The 23,140-nt window shown below is 40.1% G+C and overlaps 1 protein-coding gene, 1 non-coding gene and 1 pseudogene across 2 annotated transcripts; 2 read left to right on the forward strand and 1 right to left on the reverse strand.

The window, feature by feature from the left end:
- The first annotated feature begins 3,180 nt into the window (after window positions 1-3,180).
- LOC121495242 lies at window positions 3,181-16,933 on the forward strand (annotated as a pseudogene).
- LOC121496385 lies at window positions 11,439-11,512 on the reverse strand. The gene has a single exon (XR_005989206.1). It is a non-coding gene; the product is annotated as a small nucleolar RNA SNORD107 (small nucleolar RNA).
- A 3,355-nt stretch (window positions 16,934-20,288) lies between the features above and the next one.
- On the forward strand, window positions 20,289-21,065 carry LOC121495902 (glyceraldehyde-3-phosphate dehydrogenase-like). The gene has a single exon (XM_041763973.1). It carries the CDS (start codon window positions 20,289-20,291, stop codon window positions 21,063-21,065), a length of 777 nt encoding a protein of 258 aa, XP_041619907.1.
- Window positions 21,066-23,140: the final 2,075 nt, after the last annotated feature.

Here is a 23,140-nt window from a genome sequence, read left to right on the forward strand (position 1 = left end):
GTGCCTCTGACCTTTCTGCCTTAAACAGGCTTGTGGAAGCTGGTCATCACCGACTCATTTCTGTGAGTATAGTAGGTACAACTTTTATTCCAAGTTAAAGCTCCTTCCTTGCTGCATTCATTTATGGTGTTTTATTATACTGATAACTTTTTGTTTTGCTGTTCACGTTATGTACGAAATAACACGTAATTAAATTTTAAAAAGCCCTTTTCTTATAGCATGGATTTTAGTTAAATAGAATAAAAAGTGGTTAAGCCTTCCTCAAATACATACTGCAAGTATCCCAAGAGTTGCTTCAAACTTTGCATATCAGTCCTTTAATTAGTTGGAAAGCAAAGTATTTGAGAACACAAGCAGGTAACAGTAATTACTTTTTGAATTGTTGTCCATGATATACAAGATCATTTAATAAAGAGATTTTTGCCTATCCTGGCATACCCTGGAGATATTGCAGGTTCTGTTCCAGACCACTGCAATAACATGAATATCACAAAAGCTAAATCAAATGAATTTTTTGGTGTCCCAGTGCATATAAAAATTATGTTTATACTATACTGTAGCCTGTTAAGTGGTAATAGCATCATGAATAAAAAAACAATGTACATCCTTTATTTCTAAAAAATGCTAACCATCATCTGAGCTTCAAGGGAGACAGTCTTTGCTGTCAGAGGGTCTTGCCTTGATGTTAATGGCTGCTACCTGATAAGATTGGGGTTGCTGTAGCAATTTCATAAGACAACAGTGAGATTTGTTGCAGTGATGGACTGTTCATTTCATGAATGATTTCTATGTGGCTTACAGTGCTGTTTGATAGCATCTGGCCCATAGCAGAACTGCTTTCACAACTGGATTCAATCTTCTCAAACCCTGCCACTGTTTATCAACTAAGTAATATTCTAAGTCCTTTGTTGTCATTTCAACAGTCTTCACAGCATCTTTCCAGGCACAGATCCTATCAGAAGAAAGCACTTTCTTTGCTTACTCTTAAGCAACTTCTTATCCATTAACATTTTATGAGATTGCAGCAAAGCAGTGGCATCTCAGGCTCCACTTCTAACTCTAGTTCTCTGGCTGTTCCCACTATATCTGCAATTAAACTTTTTGTTTTTTAAGATCTTACTTACTCATTTGAAAGAGTGAGAGAGCACACACACGAGTGGGGTTGGGGAGAGGCAGAGGGACAAGTGAACTCTCACTGAGCATGGAGCCTGTTGTAGGACTCTCATCTCAAGACCCGGGATCATGACCTGAGCCAAAGTCAGACACAACCAACTGAGCCACCTGGGCACCCCATCCCTATGCTATTTTAAAGGGGACAATTTCTAATCTTTTTCTAAAATTTCAGATACTCTCATTTGTGCCACCATTTACTTTTTAGTTTTTATTTATATTAGCACCATTTGGAATTACATATGCTTAAGAGTAGGCAAAGAGAGTGCCTATCTTAGCAGGCATGAAAACAACCGTAATTTCATTGTACATCTCCATCAGAGCTCTTGGGTGACCGCATACATTGTCAGTGAGCAGTGATATTTTTAAAGGACTTTATTTCCTCCCTAAGCAGCAAATCTCAATAGTGGGCTTAAAATATTCAGTAAATATTATTGTAAACATTGTAAACAGATGTACTGTCATCCAGATTTTGTCCCATTTATAAGGCAAAGGTGGAGCAGATTTAGGATAATTCTTTCTTTCTTTATTTTTTTATTCATGAGAGACCGAGAGAGAGGCAGAGACACAGGCAGAGGGAGAAGCAGGCTCCATGCAGGGAGCCCAGTGTGGAACTCGAACCCGGGACTCCAGGATCACACCCTGGGCTGAAGGCAGGCGCCAAACTGCTGAGCCACCCAGGGATCTCCAGATTTAAGATAATTCTTAAGGGCCCTAGGAGTTTCAAAATGGTAAATGAACATTGGCTTCAATTTTTAAGTTTCCAGCTGCATTAGCCTGTAACAAGAGAGTCAGCTTGTCCTTTGATGCTTTGAAGCCAGGCAGTGACCTCTCGGCTATGAAAGTCTTAGGATCTTTTTCTGATAGAAGGCTCCCCTGTCTATGTTGAAAATCTGTTTAGTATAGTCACCTTCATTAATTATCTTCACTAGATCTTCTGGAAAATTTGCTCCAGCTTTTACATCAGCACTTGTTGCTTCCCCTTGCAATTATGTTATGGAGATGGCTTCTTAAATTTCCTGAACCAACCTCTGCTACTTTTAAACTTCTGGACCCTCCTTACCTCTCTCAGCCTTCATAGAATTGAAAAGAGTTAGGACCTTGCTCTGGATTAGGCTTTGGTTTATGGGAATGCGGCCGGTTTGATTCTAGACCATTAAAAATTCTCCATATCAAGGGTGCCTGGGTGGCTCAGACAGTTATGTGTCTGCCTTTGGCTTAGGTCATGATCTCAGGGTCTGGGATTGAGCCCTGTATCAGGCTACCTGCTTGTTGGGGAATCCGCTTCTCCCTCCTGTCTGCCCATTCCAGTTCCCCCTACCCCATCCCTGTGTGCGCGCTCTCTCTCCCCCTCCCTCTCCCCCTTTCAAATAAATAAATAAAATCTTAAAAAAAAATTTCTCCATTATCAGCAGTAAGGCTGTTTGCTTTCTTATCATTCTCACATCCACTAGAGTAGAACTTTTAATTTCCTTCAAGAACTTTTCCTTGGCATTTACAACTTGGCTAACTGGTTCAAGAGGCCTACCTGTCAACCTGTCATGGCTTTTGACATGCCTTCCTCACTAAGCTTAATCATTTCTGTCTTCTGATTTAAGCAGAGGATAGAAATGTGACTCTCTGTGACTCTTTTCACTTGAACACTTAGAGGCCATTATAGGGTTATTAAGTAGCATTTGCTTGAGTATTATATGTGTAATGGACACTTGTAATTATTGGTGTCCAGCATTTGAACGCTCTTCACATTTGAGGGATTCCATACCTCCCCAAAGAGGAGCTGAAATGAAGAGACATCTAGTTTTCTAGCTCCTCTGCCAGCTGGGAGGTAGGCCCTTGACTTAGGCTCTGCCAATCAGATACACTCATCTGGGATTTTGAATTTGAAACTAATGATACAAAGAAACAAGGACAGTGGAGACTTCTTTCTGGTGTCAGTGGCAGCAGCATCCAGTTGGCAGGCACAATAGTACCTGTGTTGCCAGTCGTTGGATCCGGTATTAAATACCAGGGATGATAGCAATGCTGGCCGTGGTTCCTGTGTTCAGCAACAGGGGTAGCAGTGCTCTACTAGACTAGCTCTCAGGTGTTATTTTTGAGTGTGGTATTATCTACATAGCTTCTCTTTATTCTTGCCCATTTTCCTAGTTAATCTGTGACTAACCATTAAATACTGTTTCAAGAAATGGATGGCTAGAGAAATTTTTACTAGGAATGTTTACAGACCGTAATAGATTCTCAGTTAAAGGTGGAGTGAGGTGCTGGAGAGCTGAGATTAGCTATTTGGCCCGGTTTGGGATGAAGGCAAGAAGGATCCAGTAAACATTAAGAACTATTTTCAAGGCCTATGGTAAATAGTATCAAAGTAGCTAATTAAGTCATTCTCTGGGTCACTTGTACTGATATGCCAGTTGAAGGCAAGGCTTGGGTTATCAGGTGCTACACCATAGGATAGTATGAAGGATAGGGAGAATTCAGGGACCGTGGAGGTGTTGTGATTGCTTCTAACTGCTGACCATCTTAAAAGATGATGACAAGCTAAGATTTAAATTTTTTTTGATAAGCTAAGATTTTCTTTCTTTTTTTTTTTTTTTTAAAGTTTATTTATTTGAGAGAGAGAGAGAGCAGGTTCAGGGTGGGGAGGGACGAAGAGAGAGGGAGAATCCCAGGAAGACACCCCAAGAATCAAGGAGCCTAATGTGGGGCTCAATCCCACAACCCCAAGATCAAGATCTGAGCTGAAATCAAGAGTCAGAAGCTCAACCTACTGAGCCATCTAGGTGCCCCAAGCTAAGATTTCTAAATTATTAGTTCAAGTTACCAGATGAAACCCAAGGGCTTTCTATGACAATGCTATTAAAATCTATGACAGCTTTTTTTTTTTTTTTAAAGAAATAAACTGTTTCAGCTAAAGAACTCAAACAGTTGTAAGCCAAACACATTTGATTCTTAAGGTTGCCAAATTTTATTACTTCAATTCATAGCTTAGTGTCTTATGAGAAAGTTAGAATATCGATAAGCAAATAATGGTATCTGAATGATTGAAAGGAGCTATATGGGACAATTTGATTGACTCAGAGCATCCCAAATTCCTAACCTACTGAGCCTTTCTTGTCAGCTAATGCAGCATCTCCTCTTGTATAAAAGGTACTGAATGCTTAAAGAAACTTCTTAATTATTTCTCTTATTTATTGCAGCTATTCCTGTGTCCCACTATTTTTTCTAAATTTATTTATTCATGAGAGACACACAGAGAGAGGCAGAGACATAGAGGGAGACATAGACACAGGGATCCTGATGTGGGACTTGATCCCAGGAGCACGGGATCATGCCCTGAGCCAAAGGCAGACGTTCAACCACTGAGCCACCCATGCGCCCCTGTGCCTCACTCTTTAAGGAGAAAAGGAAACTCTCATGCTTAATCTTCCATGCACCTCTTAAATTTATTTCTCTGCAATTATATCAGAAGATCCCAAGAGACCCTAAGTAGTATATTTGGGACCATTCTCAGAACTGAAGAAAAAGAAATCGCCAGCCAAAACGAGCACTTTCTACTACTGACAAGGATGGAGGAAGGCTGAAAACACCCAAGAGTTAATAAGCTAAATGTAAATTAAAAAGATAAAAAGTAGAGCCTAAAATCAAATGCAATTAGAATCAAACGAAATCAACTATATATAAATATTAAAAAACATAAACACACAAAATATAATTCAAGTTGCTTTTTAACACAACACATGGACTCTAGATCCTAAACCAAATAAATTCCGAGGACAATAACAATTACAAAGAAATCCTAAATATTATCTCATGATATTGTTGTTTGGAATATAATTTGTAACAGTTTTTGTGTGTATCATAGGATAGAGCAAACAAGCAGAGATATTGGTGTGAGTGGGAGTCAGATTTTTATGATGGAAGAAGGGAGATAAAGATACGGAACGAGGCAAGATGAGAAAGAACCTCATGAAGTTGAGAAATACCAGTATACAGTGATGGTTTAAAAAAAAGCCTCGTTTTATCCACTAGGCCTAGTGACAGTAACACTATGTAATGCCTAACTTTTGGTCTTTAACTAGCATTCCTCACTAAAAGATTCCTTGAAGAAAATGGCGGATTCCAGGTGTGGAAAGGGAAAGTACCAGGTGAGCATGAAGTATCTTGTTCTTGGAGGCTGGGCAGTGGGAGTGCTCACAGGCTGAGCAGGTCATGTCCAAAGGACACGGGAATTAGACTGAATGGGCTCCACGTGGCCAAATTTGGGATAGTTTGAGCAAAAGAATAATTAATAATGGTTATAATACATGAATAAATAAATATGTGAATATATATTGATATGAGAGAGAACGTTTTTTTTTTTAGCCTAAGTGCCAACTAGTAAATGTAAAAAAAATGATCAAATGAAAAAAATCACAATTTTTCCACTCACAAATGACATATATACAACAAGGTAACACAGTATAACAACTGATTCAGTCAAGGATCATCAATGAATGCTAGCACCATTGGGGGATATAGTCTCAAAGCATCACTTTGTTGGTTTGCAACCTCAGAGTTTCTCAGGTGAAATTCAAAAGTGGGCCTCAAATGTGGAGGGCAAAGAGAGACTGAAGAAACAAGCAGACCCCTTCAGAGTGGTGGGTAGAAGTTTTAATGAGCAAGGGAACTTACATATGAGGATACGAGCCTTACTTGGGACGAGTAGATCTTGAGATGAGTAGATCTCTGGATCTACACAACAGAATCATTAAGTTTTTATTTAGAGGTCTTAGCAAAGCTCAGGCATATTTATTATCCAGATAGTCTCAATAACAGTCCTTTTAAGATTGCATCCTTGAAGGGGCTGCTAGTAAAGGAATAATAGGTGGAATATAGATTCCAAGGATGAGGAGAGAGTAAGGAGCCTCTAATCACCCGGGTGCAGTTCGCAAGTCAACCAGTGGTCACATCCTCTCCGTGACCTCCTCCAACACATTTCTAAGTCACTTTTTAGTTACAAAAGAAGAAAGTGTATGTCCACGGTGAAGAGATCTGATAGCACATTAAGTATATGTACAAAAATAGCATTGCCAGTTGTGGTGTAATGAGTGCATGACACTAGCTGGGTAGTATTCTTGCCAGACGAGTTTAGTCTGAATCTAATAAAAGAGGAAACAATCAGATAACTCTTCAAATTCAGAATGTGGGACACTTTATAAGGGTAAAACTCTTAAAAAGTCAGTGTCATGGAAAACATCAATACCACAACTATCAACATCACAAACCATAACCACCAGCACCAGAAGGTAATTATAGTCTAGATTAAAAGTGCTTTAGGGGACTTAAATAGACAATGTATTTATAGTGATTGAAGTATACTTATTAGTCAATACTAAAGATATTCCATTTCAAAGGCTAGAAACTAATTCTCCACTTTCCATTCCAAACTAAGCACAGTCACAATGCCCAACAGAGTGTATTAGAGGTGCCACATGAGACTGAATGAATATATTGATATATAATAAATAATAAAAACTGAAAATATGGAATTTTATCAAATGTGAATGTAAATCTTTCCTCATTATCAAATTCCCGGAAAGAAATTAAAGTATAAAGATAAAATCTTTTTGCAAATTTTGTAAACCAGAGACAATTAAGTACAAAGGAATTAAAATTCCAAATTAAAATTTTTTGTTTTTTTGAACTCAGAGTTTGAAGTTAAAAATTTTTCAGGTCCCAAACTCATCCTCTCAAATTTCTTTTTTTTTTTAGTTTTAGCCAGAGACTATGATTGAGTGGGACTGAGGTTCCTTCTATAGCCATGGTTTCAGCTGGCTGTCATGTAGGGAGTATGCTTTCTTTAGAATTTCAGAAATAATACCTGTTCAGAGCCATGTCTTTCCTGGGTCTCTCATTTTAAAAAGTTCAAAGTGTCCACAGACCCTATAACAGCCACAAATTTAGGAAAGGAGATTTCTCTATCCCAAGAGCAAGAGATGAGGGAAAGCCAGACCACTCTGCTTTATCTCCACTCAGGAGATGGGGAGTGCATGAATCCTTGGGCACAGAGCTCCAGGCTGGAGAAACCCACTGTCAAGAAAACCCACATTCACGGCTACATGCAAAAGAATGAGACTGGACACTTCCTTGCATCATTAAGCACCAAATGCTTAAATGTAAGACCTGAAACCATAAAAACTCCAAGAAAATATGTCAGTCTTAGCAATATTTTTCCAGATCTGTCTCCTCAAGCAAGGGAAATGAAAACGAAAATAAACTATTGGGACTATATCAACCTAAAAAGCTTTTTTGCAAAGTGAATGAAACCATGAAATTGAACAGACAATCTACTGAATGGGAAATGTTTGCAAATGACATATACAATAAGGGGTTAACATCTAAAATATATAAAGAACTCATAATCATTCAACACCAGGGAAAGCAAACAATGATTTTAAAAATGGGCAGAGGACCTAAATAGACATTTTTCTAAAGAAGACATACAGATAGCCAACAGACACATGAAAAGATGTTCAACATCATTAACTATCAGGGGAATGTAAATCAAAACCACAATGAGATTTCACCTCACACCACTTAGAAGAGTTAGTATCAAAAAGACAGTAACAGACAATAACAAAAAATGATGAGGATATGGAGAAAGGGAACTCTTAAACACTATTGGCAGAAACGTAAACTGGTGCTGCTACTATGAAAAACAGCATGGAGGTTCTTCAAAAAGTTAAAAATATAAACCATCCAGTAATTCAACTTCTGGGCATTTATCCCAAGAAAATGAAAGCACGAATTCAAAAAGACATATGCACCCCTATGTTCACTGCAGCATTATACATAGTAGCCAAAATGTGGAATCAAACTAAGTAGTCCATTGATAAATATATGTGATGTAATATTACTCATATAATGTATAAAAAAGAATGAAATCTTTCCATTTCCAACAACATGGATAGGCCTAGAGAGTATAATGCTAAGCAAAACAAGCCAGTCAAAGAAAGATAAATACCATATGATTTCATTTATGTATGGAATCTAAAAACAAATGAACAAACAACAAAAAAAGAGAAACAGAATGATAAATAAGAGAATAAACTGGTGGCTGCTAGAGGGGATGGGGTGGGGAGATGGGTGAAATAGGTGAAGGAGAGTAAGTGGTATAAATTCCAGTTATAAAATAAATGAGTCATGAGAATGAAAACTACACATAGGGAATATAGTTAATAATAATGTAGTAACTTTGTATGGGGACTCATAGTAACAACAATTACTGTGGTGAGCATTTTCTAATGTATATAATTGTCAAATCATTAAGTTGTACTCTTTTTTTTTTCCCCCAGTATGATCCATGCTCAACGTGGGGCTCAAACTCCCAACCCTGGTATCAAGAATTACATGCTCTACCGATTGATCAAGCCAAGCACCCCACTAAGTTGTACTCTCAAAACTAATATTTATGTCGATCATATTTCAATTTAAAAAACTCCCACACTCAATCACCATTTACTTCTCAAAACAGCCCTGGTGATCAGGTGTTCCCCCTTTGCCTCTGTATTTGTAAGAGTTTTTCCAGGGAAATAGAGCCAACAGAATACAGAGAGATGTAAACAGATATAGATACAGATGAGGAGATTTATAATAGGAATTGGCTCACTGTGGTTATAGAGGCTGTCCCATGATCTGTCACGTGCAAGCTGGAGAACCAGGAAAGCAGTTTATATTTAGTTTGAGGCCTGAGAATCTGGCGCTGCTGATGTAAGTTCCTGAGTCTGAAGGCTGGAGAACCAGGAGTTCCAACATCTGATATCCAGAGTCAGAAGATGGATGTCCTAGCCCCAGATGAGACAGAGAGACTGACAGAGAGATACACACAGAGAAAATTCTCAAAAACAACTGAATGATACCTGCCCACATTATCAAGGTGGAACTTCTTTACTCAGTTCACTGATTCAGATACTAATCTCTTCCTCAAACGGCCTCACAGATGCACCCAGCAACAATGTCTGATCAGCTCTCTGGGTATGCCTTAGCTCAGCCAAGTTGACAAGTAAAAATAACTGTCAGAGCCTCCTATGGAGACACAGCATAGGAGGGTACTCCTTGGCTGTACTTCCCCAACTCTGAAGTTTCTAAGCATCTACCCAAGGTCACTTAGTACCCTTATTTGTCTGCTCCTCTCATATGCACAGGACTTCATCTTAAAATTAACCTAATTTTCGGGATCCCTGGGTGGCGCAGCGGTTTGGCGCCTGCCTTTGGCCCAGGGCGCGATCCTGGAGACCCAGGATCGAATCCCACATCAGGCTCCCGGTGCATGGAGCCTGCCTGTGTCTCTGCAATTAACCTAATTTTAATCCTGAGGACACCTGGACACTGGGCTGCTGGTAAAGGCTTAACAACTGGCTGGGGGTTATTGGGCGGGGGGCTTGATTTGTAGAGTTGGCTGATCTTTGTGGCATAAGTACTCCCACCAGGGCCAATTTCAAGCTGCCAACTGAAAGTGAAGTTGAGAGGAGATATGCAGTAGCATAATATTATATAATGTTTCCACCATACAAGTATAATACATATAAATAACATCAGGGATATAGAAAATTACAAATTGTAGTAAAATAATCAGGAAGTGTTGACTTTTGAATATTATAAAGAAAACTGACCTTTTTAATTTTTACGTTGTTTTAGATTCACCAGAAGTTGCAAAATAGAGCAGGGAGATTCTAGGTATCCATCACCTAGTTTCCCTCAATGGTATTACCTTTTTTTTTTTTTTCCTCAATGGTATTATCTTATATGATGATAATATATTATGAAAGTCAGGAAATTGAGATTATAATTCCTTTGATTTTTTTGAAATTTTACTTTTTTTTTCTTTTAAAGAGGGAGAGAGAGCACACAAGTGAGCGGGAGAGATGAAGGGAAAGGGAGAGAGAATCTTAAGCAGGCTCCATGCTCAGCACAGAGCCCATGGGACTCAATAGCAGGATCCTGAGATTGTGACCTAAGCTGATATCAAGGGTTGAGGTTACCCTAAATTTTACTTTTAACTGTGGTAAAATACATGTAACACAAAATTTACTATCTTAATCATTTTTCAGTGTACAGTTCAGTATTACTGTTTATTTACAATGCTGTGAAAGTAATTCCAGAATTTTTACCTTGCTAAAAACTGGAACTCTATACTTACTAACTCCCCACTCCTCCTATCCTCAACTCCTGGCAACTACCATTCTATTTCCTGTGTCTATGAATTTGACTACTTTTGGTATCTCATATAAATAGAATCATAGAGTATTTGTCTTTTTGTATCTCACTTATTTTGTGTCTGACTTAGCATAATGTCCTTAAGATTCGTGCATGTTTTAGCTTGTGTTAAAATATACTTCCTTTTTAAGGCTGAATAGAATTCCAAAGTGTATTTCCAGGGAATCATCCCTGGAAGTTTTGTGGACTGCTTTAGTTTTCCTGAATGCCTAACATACAGTTAGAGAATTTCTGCTTGGATTGCAAATTGGGAGAATGGGCCTTAGGAAGTACTCAAGTGGAGCCAAGAAGGTTTTAACATAGTTATGGTTTGTTAGTACACTGTTAATTTTCCGAAAAAGAGTATTTCTTTTTTTGCTGTAAACCATATTATATTTATTTAAAGCCAAAAACAATATGATGAAGCATGAAAACACACAAATTTCAGAGAGTAGCTTTTTTTTTTTTTTTTTGTGAATCTGGTCAATTTTACACAATGAAACACTATTAAGAAATATAGAGATTATAATATGAACCATAATATAAAAATATAAGACACATAGTAATACTTTTAAGAAAAGTGAAATAATAACTGTAAGAGACAACTTAATACCACAAAAACTTTAAATGTCATATGTTAAAAGTAACTTTTTTCTTAGTATTATGCAGCAGGTCTTGGGATGTAGGGATATAGGCAAATAAAAAAGGAGGTTTATAAAAATAAACTTTCTCAATACTATTTGTCTGATTTCATATATAAAATGTCAGACATTATAAGAAATAATATAAATGTTTAAGACTAAATGTCTATATTTTCAAATATAAGGTCGTTTTTTAAAAAGCAGAAGTTTTCATTTTTTTAATAAGCTAGTAGTAGCAACCAGAAATAAAAATTACAATACATTGAGTAAAACAACTTTACCATGAAAAGATAAATATAATTTAAAGACAAAGCACCTTTCTTTGACTTCAATAGGAACTGTGGGCAAAGGCCCTCATCTCCGAATAATCCCATCTGAGTACACTCAGGCTTGTTTTATTTAACAAGGAGAATTTAATCTCAAATTTTGAAATCATTATGTTCACACAAGGTCCTGTGTCATCATGAACCTATTTCTTTTTTGAGAGTGTAGTATTCAATTAGAAGTTGTAGTAAGCCATTTACATGGTACAGTTATACTTTTGATGAGTGCTATTCATAAACATTAGCCATGTACTTAGGGGACTCATTACATTTCATTTAGGTGACACATTTAAAAATTCATAGTTTTTAAAAAATATTTTATTTATTTATTCATGAGAGACACACAGAGAGAGAGAGAGAGGCAGAGACACAGGCAGAGGGAGAAGCAGGCTCCATGCAGGGAGCCTGACGCGGGAACCCAGGTCTCTGGGATCACATCCTGGGCTGAAGGCGGCGATAAACTGCTGAGCCACCCGGGCTGCCCTAAAAATTCATAGATCTGATAGGAAGTTGTAATTAATCTCCATTTCTCTGCAGGGTAGAAGCTGAAAAATGTGTTTGCTTATGACTTGGTATTTTTGCCAATTATTTAGTAAGATTAAAAGTGTGTGTGTTCCTGGTTTGTTTTTTTTTTTTTTTTTTTTTGCCAATTACATAGCACGCACCACCCAATGACATCTGAACATTTACTTATTGAATAAATTTATCTTGAGATTCCTTCCACGTAGTCTGCCAATGTGTTATTTCTCCTTAGGGAATAGACTTTGCTTCCTGTACAATAAGCATCAATTAGGTCTTGGGCAGGAAGTCCTACATGCAAGAATATCATTTTGGTGTGTTAGATAAAAACCTTAGAGACATATTTTAGCAATAAATAAATGTGTGTGTGTGTGTGTGTGTGTGTGGTTTTTTTTTTCCTTGCACTGTTTGCAAGAGAGTCCAGGTTTCAGGAGTAATGGCTCACTAAATTGAGAGAACAAACCAGTTGTAGCTCAGTATATATGGCAGTCAACAATTCGACGCAGATGGCATTTAGTTCAGTTTTGATTTAAAAAAAAGAAAGATGCTTGTGTTTTGGCAAAGAAAACCAGGGTGTGCCTGTTATTCTTGGCTTATCACGGAATGCAAGGATTTTAGGAATCTCATTCTTTTTTGCAGATAATGTATGTGACAGAGTCTACCCTTGACCACACTTTAGTCAGGTTCATTGGAACTCTTTCTTCACCTGGTACTGATTTTTGGACTTCTGTGTCTTTCTCTGCATTACCTAATTTTAGCAAGAATCCTGTCAAATTGGTTTAGACAGACTCTCCCACCTTCCATAGCTGATCACCCTCGATATCTGTTTGGGTTCCTCATCCTCCACTGTTCCCCAGATGGTCCCATCACTCTGGCCTGCCTCCAGCAAGTATCCTGTTAGATGGGCTTAGCCAGAATCTTCTCTTACCCCTGATATTTCCTCTTAATAATTCTCCATTCACCCAACCCACATCCTCCCACCCAACCTTGCTCATTGGCAATACATTTCCACTTTTCCTTGCTGTATTTGGAGTTGAGCCTGATTTCTCTCCCCACCTACAGAACTCCTTTGTAGCAGCCCCCTTTGAATAGTTTTCTTTACCATCTTGAAAATGTGATTGCATTTTTTCTTCTTTTAGCATATGAACACTTGCTTAGCTGAATGGTGAGCAGAGTTGGGTTAAGGATAGGATGTGTCTTTGTTTCTCAGATGGCTGAAATGTATTACTAAACTTTTGGAGGAAAATGCTGATTCTAATTATAAGTGTTTTATAAAGACATGTGTGCACAGGCACACACACCCTGCTTTGACTATGAGAACCTTATCACCTGTGGTAGAATTTGGATTGTCAGCTTATCTCTGGGGTCATAAGAGATAGAGCAGCAGGTGGGAAAAGCAGACAAAGATTGAGGCTCCTGGCCTTAACCATACTTCTAAAAACTCCTCCCATGCCCCATTTTTCTCAGTGTTTTACTTCATTTTTTTAACTGCATGAAATTCCACAAAATGAAAATTAACTTGGGGGCACTTGGGTAGCTCAGTGGTTGAGCATCTATCTGCCTTTCGCTCAGGTCATAATCCCAGGGTCCTAGGATCGAGTCCGGCATTGGGTTTCCTGCAGGGAGCCTGCTTCTCCCTCTGCCTATGTCTCTGCCTCTCTCTGTGTGTCTCTCATGAATAAATAAAATCTTTAAAAAAATGAAAATTAACTTATATTAGTGAGTATCATCACTAAAAATATGAAAAATCTAGAGGGCTGAATAAAACTACTCAGTCATTTATAGTTAGGGTGAGTGAATTCTCTTCTTGAGTCACATGGGGCTCTCCTCCTGGGATAATCTATTCAGCTACATCAGAGATTATACGTGAAATTCATGAATTAATGCACATTATAAAAGTGTCAAATAAGGGGTGCCTGGGTGGGTCAGCCATTTAGGTGTTTGCTTTTGGCTCAGGTCATGATTCGGAAGTCCGGGGTTGCACCCTGCACCTGTAGGGCTCTCTGCTCAGTGGGGTGGGGGGAGGGTGTCTACCTCTCCCTCTGTCCCTCACCCTGCTCTCATTCTCTCTCACTCTCTCTTTTTCAAATAAATAAATAAAATATTTTTAAAAGTGTCTACTTGGGTATATATGGAGTAAAAATACAATCCACTCATCTCAATTCCTTCTCACTCCAAGTTCTAAGCATATATATACACATATGTTTTTCACTGAACAATATATCTTAAAGATCTTTCTATACCAGTGTACAATGATTAGTTAAAATTTAAACAAATTGCTGCGTGGTATCATGTTAGGTGGACAAAAAATTATTCAGCAGAAGTTCAGCTTTGGTTAAAATAAGAAAAAAAAAAAAGGAGAAACTTTCCAAATCTCAATGGTAAAGAAATATCAAGGGGGAAAAAAAAAGAAAAAAAAGAAAAGAGGAAGAAGCTACTTATCAGGTTAATTTCCAAAAAGAAGGAAGTGCGCTTAGAATTGGTTATCTCAAGAACACAGCAGACAAAACCTGAAGCTAAGACAAAGTTCTTGAAGGTTGATTTTGATGTTCTTTTCCTGCAAACACGATTATACTATACTTTAAATTTTTGTGATAACCAGCTACTAAAGGTTATAACCTGTAAATTTAAGAAAATACAAAAAAGGCTCTTTACAGGAAATTGTAATTTGCTCTAGGGAATTGTATTTGTTCAGGAAATTAAAAATTTTCATGAGCCTCTGATAATTAATCCATTTATATCGTCTCATTCACCTTATTTTTTTTAAAGATTTATTTATTTATTTGAGAGAGACAGAGAGAGACAGAGAAAGAGAGGAGGCTCAGAGGGAGAGCAGCTTAGGCAGACTTTGCACTGAATGTGGAGCCTGATGTGGGGTTCAATCTCAAGACCCTGAAGTCATGACCTGAGCCAAAATGAAGAGTCAGACGCTTAACCAACTAAGCCACCCAAGCATCCCTACGATCTCACTCATTTTATAGTAATACATTGGTATATAAATTATGTAAATTCTCCTGCTATGTAATGGAAAATAAGTAGGCTCAAAATTGTAGATATCTTTCCTTTCTTGTAGTTGAACAAATTAAAAAATTTGGCATTGCGAATAGACATACTTCCCAAAACAAAACAAAGAATTTCATTCTTTAACAGGAGTATGAAAGCACCATAACATACGGTGGTATTGTTGTTCTCTAACTGATGACCATTTAGGTTGATTTCTTTTTTTTTTTTTTTAGCTTTTCTCTTGGTTTTAATTTTTTTTTAAATTAATTTTTATTGGTGTTCAATTTACCAACATACAGAGAAACACCCAGTGCTCATCCCGTCAAGTGTCCGCCTCAGTGCCATTTAGGTTGATTTCTATATTTAACTATTACAACATCTGTGACAAACATCTTTGTATAAATCTTTGCAAATATGTGCAAATATGCACCAATAGAAGAGAGGTCTAGATTTGGAATTTCATGTCAAAACATATGTGCATATTATATTTTGAAAGGAATAACCTTCTTTAAAGGTTGCCAATTTCTAGTAGTATCTAAGAATATCTTTTATGGATTTTGTGGGAGCAAAGCGGTCGCGGGGCTGCTCGCGGGTCGGTCGCTGCTCGGGTTTTCCTGTCGCGCTTCCCAGCCGCGGGCTCGCGGGGAAATAAAGAGATGTCCGAGTCCATTCGGGTGATGGAGAGAACGACGAGCCCATCGAGATCCCGTCGGAGGGTGACCGCACGGTGCTGCTGTCCACCGTGACCGCCCGGTTCCCCGGGGCGTGCGGCCGGCGGAGGGGATCCTGCACGCCCCCGACGCCGGCTGGGGCAACCTGGGGCACGTGGTCAACTACCCCAAAGATAACAAAAGAAAATTGGATGAGACAGATGCTTCTTCAGCAGTGAAAGGGAAAAGAGCTGTCCAGAAAACTTCTGATTTAACAGTGTTGGGTCTTCCATGGAAAACGACTGAACGGGATCTAAAATAATATTTTAGTACCTTTGGAGAAGTTCTTATGGTTCAGGTCAAGAAAGATATTAAAACTGGTCATTCAGGGATCCCTGGGTGGCGCAGCGGTTTGGCGCCTGCCTTTGGCCCAGGGCACGATCCTGGAGACCCGGGATCGAATCCCACGTCGGGCTCCCGGTGCATGGAGCCTGCTTCTCTCCCTCTGCCTGTGTCTCTGCCTCTCTCTCTCTCTCTGTGACTATCATAAATACATAAAAATTAAAAAAAAAACAAAACTGGTCATTCAAAGGGGTTTGGCTTTGTTCGTTTTACGGAGTATGAAACCCAGGTTAAAGTAATGTCACAGCGACATACGATAGATGGACGGTGGTGGGATTGTAAACTTCCTAATTCCAAGCAAAGCCCAGACGAGCCTCTGAGAAGTAGGAAAGTGTTTGTTGGGCCTGTACGGAGGACACGACCGCCGAGGAGCTGCGGCAGTTCTTCTGCCAGTACGGAGAAGTGGTAGACGTCTTCATTCTCAAACCGTTCAGGGCCTTTGCCTTTGTTACATTTGCAGATGATCAGGTTGCCCAGTCTCTTTGTGGAGAGGACCTGACCATTAAAGGAATCAGCGTGCATATATCCAATGCTGAACCTAAGCACAATAGCAATAGACAGAAAGAAGTGGAAGATTTGGTGGTAATCCAGGTGGCTTTGGGAATCAGGGTGGATTTGGTAACGGTAGAGGGGGTGAAGCTGGTTTGGGAAACAATCAAGGTAGTAATATGGGTGGAGGGATGAACTTTGGTGCTTTTAGCCTTAATTCAGCTATGATGGCTGCGGCCCAGGCAGCGCTGCAGAGCAGCTGGGGCCTGATGGGCATGTTAGCCAGTCAGCAGAACCAGTCAGGCCCATCAGGTAACAACCAAAGCCAAGGCAACATGCAGAGGGGGCCAAATCAGGCTTTGGTTCTGGAAATAACTCCTATAGCGGTTCTAATTCAGGCGCAGCGATTGGTTGGGGATCCGCATCAAATGCAGGGTCAGGCAGCGGTTTTAATGGAGGCTTTGGCTCAAGCATGGATTCTAAATCCTCTGGCTGGGGGATGTAGACAGTGGAGTTGTTAGAGACTGGTGGGATTTCAGATTTTTCTAAACACATGGTAAGTATATTGTAAAATACATATGTACTAAGAATTTTCAAAATTGGTTTGTTCAGTGTAGAGTATATTCAGCAGTATTTTTGACATTTTTCTTTAGAAAAAGAGGAAAAGCTAAAGGAATTTTATAAGTTTTGTTACATAAAGGGTTGAAATATTGAGTTTTTGAAAGTGAACTGCTGTTTGCCTGATGGGTAAAAACCAACGCACTACAATTGATATCAAAAGGTTTCTCCTGTAATCTTTTATCCCTGGACTTGTCAAGTGAATTCTTTGCATGTTCAAATGGAAACCATTGATTAGAACTACATTCTTTTCTCCTTGTTTTAATTTGAACCCCACCATATGGATTTTTCCCTTAGGAAAATCTCCTTTTTGGAGACCATGGTGTCATAGTGTTTGGTTCTTTTGTTTTTGTTTTTTTAACACTTGTCTCCCTTCACATGCAAAAGTACAATATGAAGCCTTCATTTAATCTCTGCAGTTCATCTCATTTCAAATGTTTATGGAAGAAGCACGTCATTGAAAGTAGTGCTGTAAATGTTCTGCCATAGGAATACTTCTTCTGTCTGCAAGCTTTCTCATTCAAGAACTCATCAGCATGCTGCACAGGCCGTGTCTTTGACGGTGGGTGTCCCGTTTTTATCTGCTACTCTTTATTTCATGGAGTCGTATCAACGCTATGAATGCAAGGCTGTGATATGGAACCAGAAGGCTGTTTGAACTTTTGAAACCTTGTGTGGGATTGATGGTGGTGCCGAGGCATGAAAGGCAAGTATGAGGGAGAAAAGGCGAGAGCGCGTGCAGAGACTTGGTGGTGCATAATGGATATTTTTTAACTTGGCGAGATGTGTCTCTCAATCCTGTGGCTTTGGTGAGAGAGTGTGCATAGAGCAATGATAGCAAATAATGTACGAATGTTTTTGCATTCAAAAGACATCCACATCTGTTGGAAGACTTTCAGTGAGTTTTGTTCCTCGGTAACCCACGTTAGTTGAATGTGTTAAGTGAACCAATACTTGTACTTCCCCACCCCTTTGTCAACGGCTGTGAATGCTGTATGGTGTGTGTTCTCCTCTGTTACTGATCTATAAGTGTGCTCATGTGACCTGAAACTGGTGGGTTGAGAACTTGGACTGAGCTTGTGGTGTGCTTTGCAGGAGTACTTGGAAGCAGAGTTCACCAGTGAGCTGGGGGTGTCGCACAGAAGGGTGGAAGTCCTAATGTCTGTTAGCTCCCCTAAGAATGCTGTCTGAGGCAGTTCTGTGTCCTGTGCTTGGATGCTTTTTATAAGAGTTGTCAATGTTGGAAATTCTTAAATAAAACTGATTTAAATTAAAAAAAAAAAAGAATATCTTTTATGCAGTATGATCACCAACACTGCATTTTAAAAGATTGTTTTACTGAAATATAAATCACATACTGTAAAATGTGCCAATTTAAAACGTATAATTCAACGGTTTTTAGTGTACTCACAGAGTTGTACAACCGTCACTACAATCTAAATTGAGAATACTGTCTTCACTCCAAAAAGAATCCTTGTTCCCACTAGCAGTCACTCTATTCTCCCCTTACTCCTCGTCTTTCAGCCCTAGGCAGCCATTAATCCTCTGTTTCTACAGATTTGCCAATTCAGGACATTTCACATAAATCAGAATCATAAGATATACGATCTTTTGTATCTGGCTTTTCATCAATCTTTTAATTACTGTCAATCTGATAGGCGGAGAAGTTGTCTCACTGAGTATTTTATATCATTTTCATCAGGTTGAACTCATTTTTTAAAAAGTTTTTTATCTTTAAATAATCTCTACACCCAACATGGAGCTCAAACTCACAACCCTGAGACTAAGAGTGGCAAGCTCCACTGCAGATCCAGCCAGGCGCCCCAACTCACTTTCATATACTTACTAGCTATTATTAGTGTTTCTAATGTAGGTAGCCTGGTTTTATATTTATCACGTTTTGTTAAAATCTAGCTAATAAAAAATGTGAATAAAATATTTGGTTCTAGCCTCCTTCTTTGCGGATACACCATTGTAAGGACTTAGAAGACTAAATTTGAATTTTTCAGACTCTTAGATTTCTGTAGACTGTGGCACTGCAGGGAGGGCTAGTCTTCAGTCCAGCTCTAGGTCCATCCCATTCTTCCCTTTTTTCTGAGGCAGTGCACAGGGTGCTTATACTCTGGCTCTCATGAGCGCATTCCTTCCATCCTCCTACGGAAGACTTGTGTATCCCCACCCCTGCTGAACCAGGGAGTCCAGGTACCAGTATTTGGGGCAGACTGTGTGTGTGTGTGTGAGGGGCATGCTCTTACTGCTCTGTGGACTCCCTACTCCTTGCCTCAGGCAGAGGGGGGAGCTGAATGAAGTGTCAAAGCTGGCACAGGGACCCTTGACTCCCCTGTAAATAAAATTTTGTAGCCCACTTATCCCTGTTCTGTCAAGTCCATGTTAATTTGATCCTAAACCTTGCACTTGTTAATTTATGTTTGTAGTTGTGAACTGTCAGGAAGACAGCCTGATGTTGGGAATTTTATTTTTGGAAACATAAAATATATAAAATGTCTTGATCTGGAGGAGCTTCTTTGGGGAGATCAAGCTAAGTTTATTTTATTTTATTTTTTTAAATTTTTATTTATATATGATAGTCACAGAGAGAGAGAGAGAGAGGCAGAGACACAGACAGAGGGAGAAGCAGGCTCCATGCACCGGGAGCCCGACGCGGGATTCGATCCCGGGTCTCCAGGATCGCGCCCTGGGCCAAAGGCAGGCGCTAAACCACTGCGCCACCCAGGGATCCCTCAAGCTAAGTTTAGAATGTAGTTTTCAAATACAATTCACCATAAGATTAAAAGTTACAAATCTAAACGATGGCCACTGTTTGGCTCAAAGCAACTAAAAATCAAACCATCAAAACAAAAATACGGGCAGCCTGGGTGGGTCAGCAGTTTAACACTGCCTTCTGCCCAGGGCATGATCCTGGAGACCGGGGATCGAGTCCCACGTCAGGCTCCCTGCATGGAGCCCGCTTCTCCCTCTGCCTGTGTCTCTGCCTCTCTCTGTGTCTCTCATGAATAAATAAATAAAATCTTTAAAAAAAACAAAAACAGGCTCTCTGCTCCTCCCCATTCGACAGACAGCCGCATCTTCTGGTGCAGTGTCACCCACGTTCCCAAGACATGATGGTGAAGGTTGGAGTGAGCACATTTGGCTGTACTGGGTGCCTGGTCACCAGGGCTGCTTTTAATTCTGGCAAAGTGGATATTGTCACCATCGATGACCCCTTCACTGACCTCAACCACATGGTGTACATGTTCCATGATTCTACCCACGGCAAATTCCATGGCATGGTCAAGGTTGAGAATGGGAAACTTGTCATCAACGGGAAGTCCATCTCCATTTTCCAGGAGCGAGATCCTGCCAACATCAAATGGGGTGATGCTGTGGAGTCCACTGGGGTCTTCACCACCATGGAGAAGGTTGGGGCTCACTTGAAGGGCAGGGCCAAGAGAGTCATCATCTCTGCTCCTTCTGCTGATGCGCCCATGTTTGTGATGGGCGTGCACCATGAGAAGTATGACAATTCCCTCAAGATTGTCAGTAATGCCTCCTGCACCACCAACTGCTTGGCTCCTCTGGCCAAAGTCATCCATGACCACTTCGGCCTTGTGGAGGGCCTCATGACCACCATCCATGCCATCACCGCCACCCAGAAGACTGTGGATGGCTCCTCTGGGAAGCTGTGGCGTGAAGGCCGAGGGGCTGCCCAGAACATCATCCCTGCTTCCACTGGCGCCACTAAGGCTGTGGGCAAGGTCATCCCTGAGCTGAACAGGACGCTCACTGGCATGGCCTTCCGTGTCCCCACTCCCAGTGTGTCAGTTGTGGATCTGACCTGCCGCCTGGAGAAAGCTGCCAAATATGATGACATCAAGAAGGTGGTGAAGCAGGCATCAGAGGGCCCCCTCAAGGGCATCCTGGGCTACACTGAGGACGAGGTTGTCTCCTGCGACTTCAACAGTGACACCCACTCTTCCACCTTTGACGCTGGGGTTGACATTGGCATCGATGACCACTAAGTCAAGCTCATTTCCTGGTATGACAATGAATTTGGCTACAGCAACCGGGGGGTGGACCTCATGGTCCACATGGCCTCCAAGGAGTAAGAGCCTCCTAGACCACCAGCCCCAGCAAGAACAAGAGGAAGAGAGAGACCCTAAGCTGCTGGGGAGTTCCTGCCCCAACTTAATCCCCCAACACACACTGAGAATCTCCTGAGCTCCAATTTACATCCCAGACCCCGAGGAAGGGAGGGGCTTGGGGGAGCCCTATCTTGTCATGTACCATCAATAAAGTATACTGTATCCCAAAAACAAAAACAAAAACAAAAACAAAAACACAAACAAAAGCCAGAATGAACTGGTGTCCTGTCAAGACTGAGTCTTATTAGCTCCTTGAGAAGTCTCATATGAATGCCTAGATGTTAGGAACTGGACATAATGAGGTAGGTCATATCAGTGAGGAGAAAGACGGAAAGTTCAAGTTAATTTTGGGTCTTCAGATGGGGCTTAATGCTAATTAACTTATCTTAAACCAAATCTACTTAACATATAATGGAATAAGTAATTATGCCTTGTTGTTTTGTGACTTAACATTCTTTTCTTCCAATGTTAAAAACAGTGAAGAGAAAACCTGTAATTGTCAGATGCAGTCATAATACTTTCTGTTTATTCAGCTTTGATAGGTATTTCTCAATCAAGATTAGTTTGGTTGATGTCTTTTCCTTAAGGCTGTAAAGCAAACATCTTTGTGCCAATGAAATTAAATACTGCCCTGGGAGTCAGGAGACTTGGATTCTGATTCCGTTCCCTAGAAGTCTACCTACCTATTCAGCCCCAGGTCTTTGAGGCGTCTTGGGTACCATGAGGTTCCCTGTCTCCCTCACAGCACTGTGTAGGGAACAACAGAAATCACTTCTGTGAAAGTGCTTTGAAAAGTATCCAGGGCTCATATGCCATGTCAGGAGTTTGTTGTGAGGATTAAATAAATTAATATTTGCCTGGTACCTGATATATAGTAATGGCTCAGTTAATGTTAACTGTTATTATTTTTTAAAAAGATTTTATTTATTTATTCATGAGAGACACAGGGAGAGAGGCAGAGGGAGAAGCAGGCTCCATGCGGGGAGCCTGATGTGGGACTTGATCCTGGGTCTCCAGGATCACACCCTGGGCCAAAGGCAGGTGCTAAACCACTGAGCCACCCAGGGATCCCAATGTTAACTGTTATTATAGTTATCCCTGCTTTTCACATTTAAACCCATACCATGTTTTACACAGCATCAACATCTTACCTTGGAAAAAAGAGATATATAGGAATATTAAATTCAACTTTACAAGTGGATAAATTAAAAAGAAATCTGACCTTCGCCGCTTTCCCTCTAGGTCCCTCTAGGTTTATATGTTACTCTTTTTCCATAATACTGTGCTCAGAAATAGGAATATTTAGGGTGGGTTTCTTATTAAAAGAAAAGCCTCTGTTTTTTATTTATGCTTTGCCTGTTTCTCTGACTGAAGGCATTTACATTAGCTGATTCCAAGTCTTCTCATGCACTTCTCAGTGTTCCCACAGCAGGGCAGAGCAGCACCATAGAATGAACTCGAGTCAAGCTGAGCTGTAATGGAACACAGGGTCTGCGGCCCTTCACCTTGCTTGAATATGCAGTCTCACATGTAACCCTGTGAATGCTGTTTGCAGTTATGCTTATCACATTTACCAGGCTGTTCTTCAAGCACTGTTATGCCCTCTTAGCATTTTGTGGGTGTGTATGTTCAGTATAATCAGAAGGGCAACAACTAAATGTATACCCTATAAAACTGCCCTTCCTTTGGTTGGATGCATTCTTCTGTGGAAGGGAAGACAAACTTAACCTGGTGCTTGAGACAACCACTGGTTTTGCTGTTGAGACTGAGTGCAGCCCTTTGAGAAAGCAGGAGCTTACTGCTGCTGTTGGTGTTTTCACTCCTTACGTGTAGAAGTGAAATTATGAAAGGCTGCATCTGAGGCTTACATGTTGTTTTCACAGCCACCGTTTAACACTTATATGGGGATCCAGACATTTTGTGGAGGCTTTCACTACAGCCTGAATTTTAGA

Source organism: Vulpes lagopus, chromosome 7 (assembly GCF_018345385.1).
Source record: "Vulpes lagopus strain Blue_001 chromosome 7, ASM1834538v1, whole genome shotgun sequence".
Taxonomy (NCBI): domain Eukaryota; kingdom Metazoa; phylum Chordata; class Mammalia; order Carnivora; family Canidae; genus Vulpes; species Vulpes lagopus.

Bases quoted from the DNA above. Each gene is read 5' to 3' on its own strand.
- LOC121495902 (XM_041763973.1), top strand. From the start codon at position 20,289: ATGGTGTACATGTTCCATGATTCTACCCACGGCAAATTCCATGGCATG.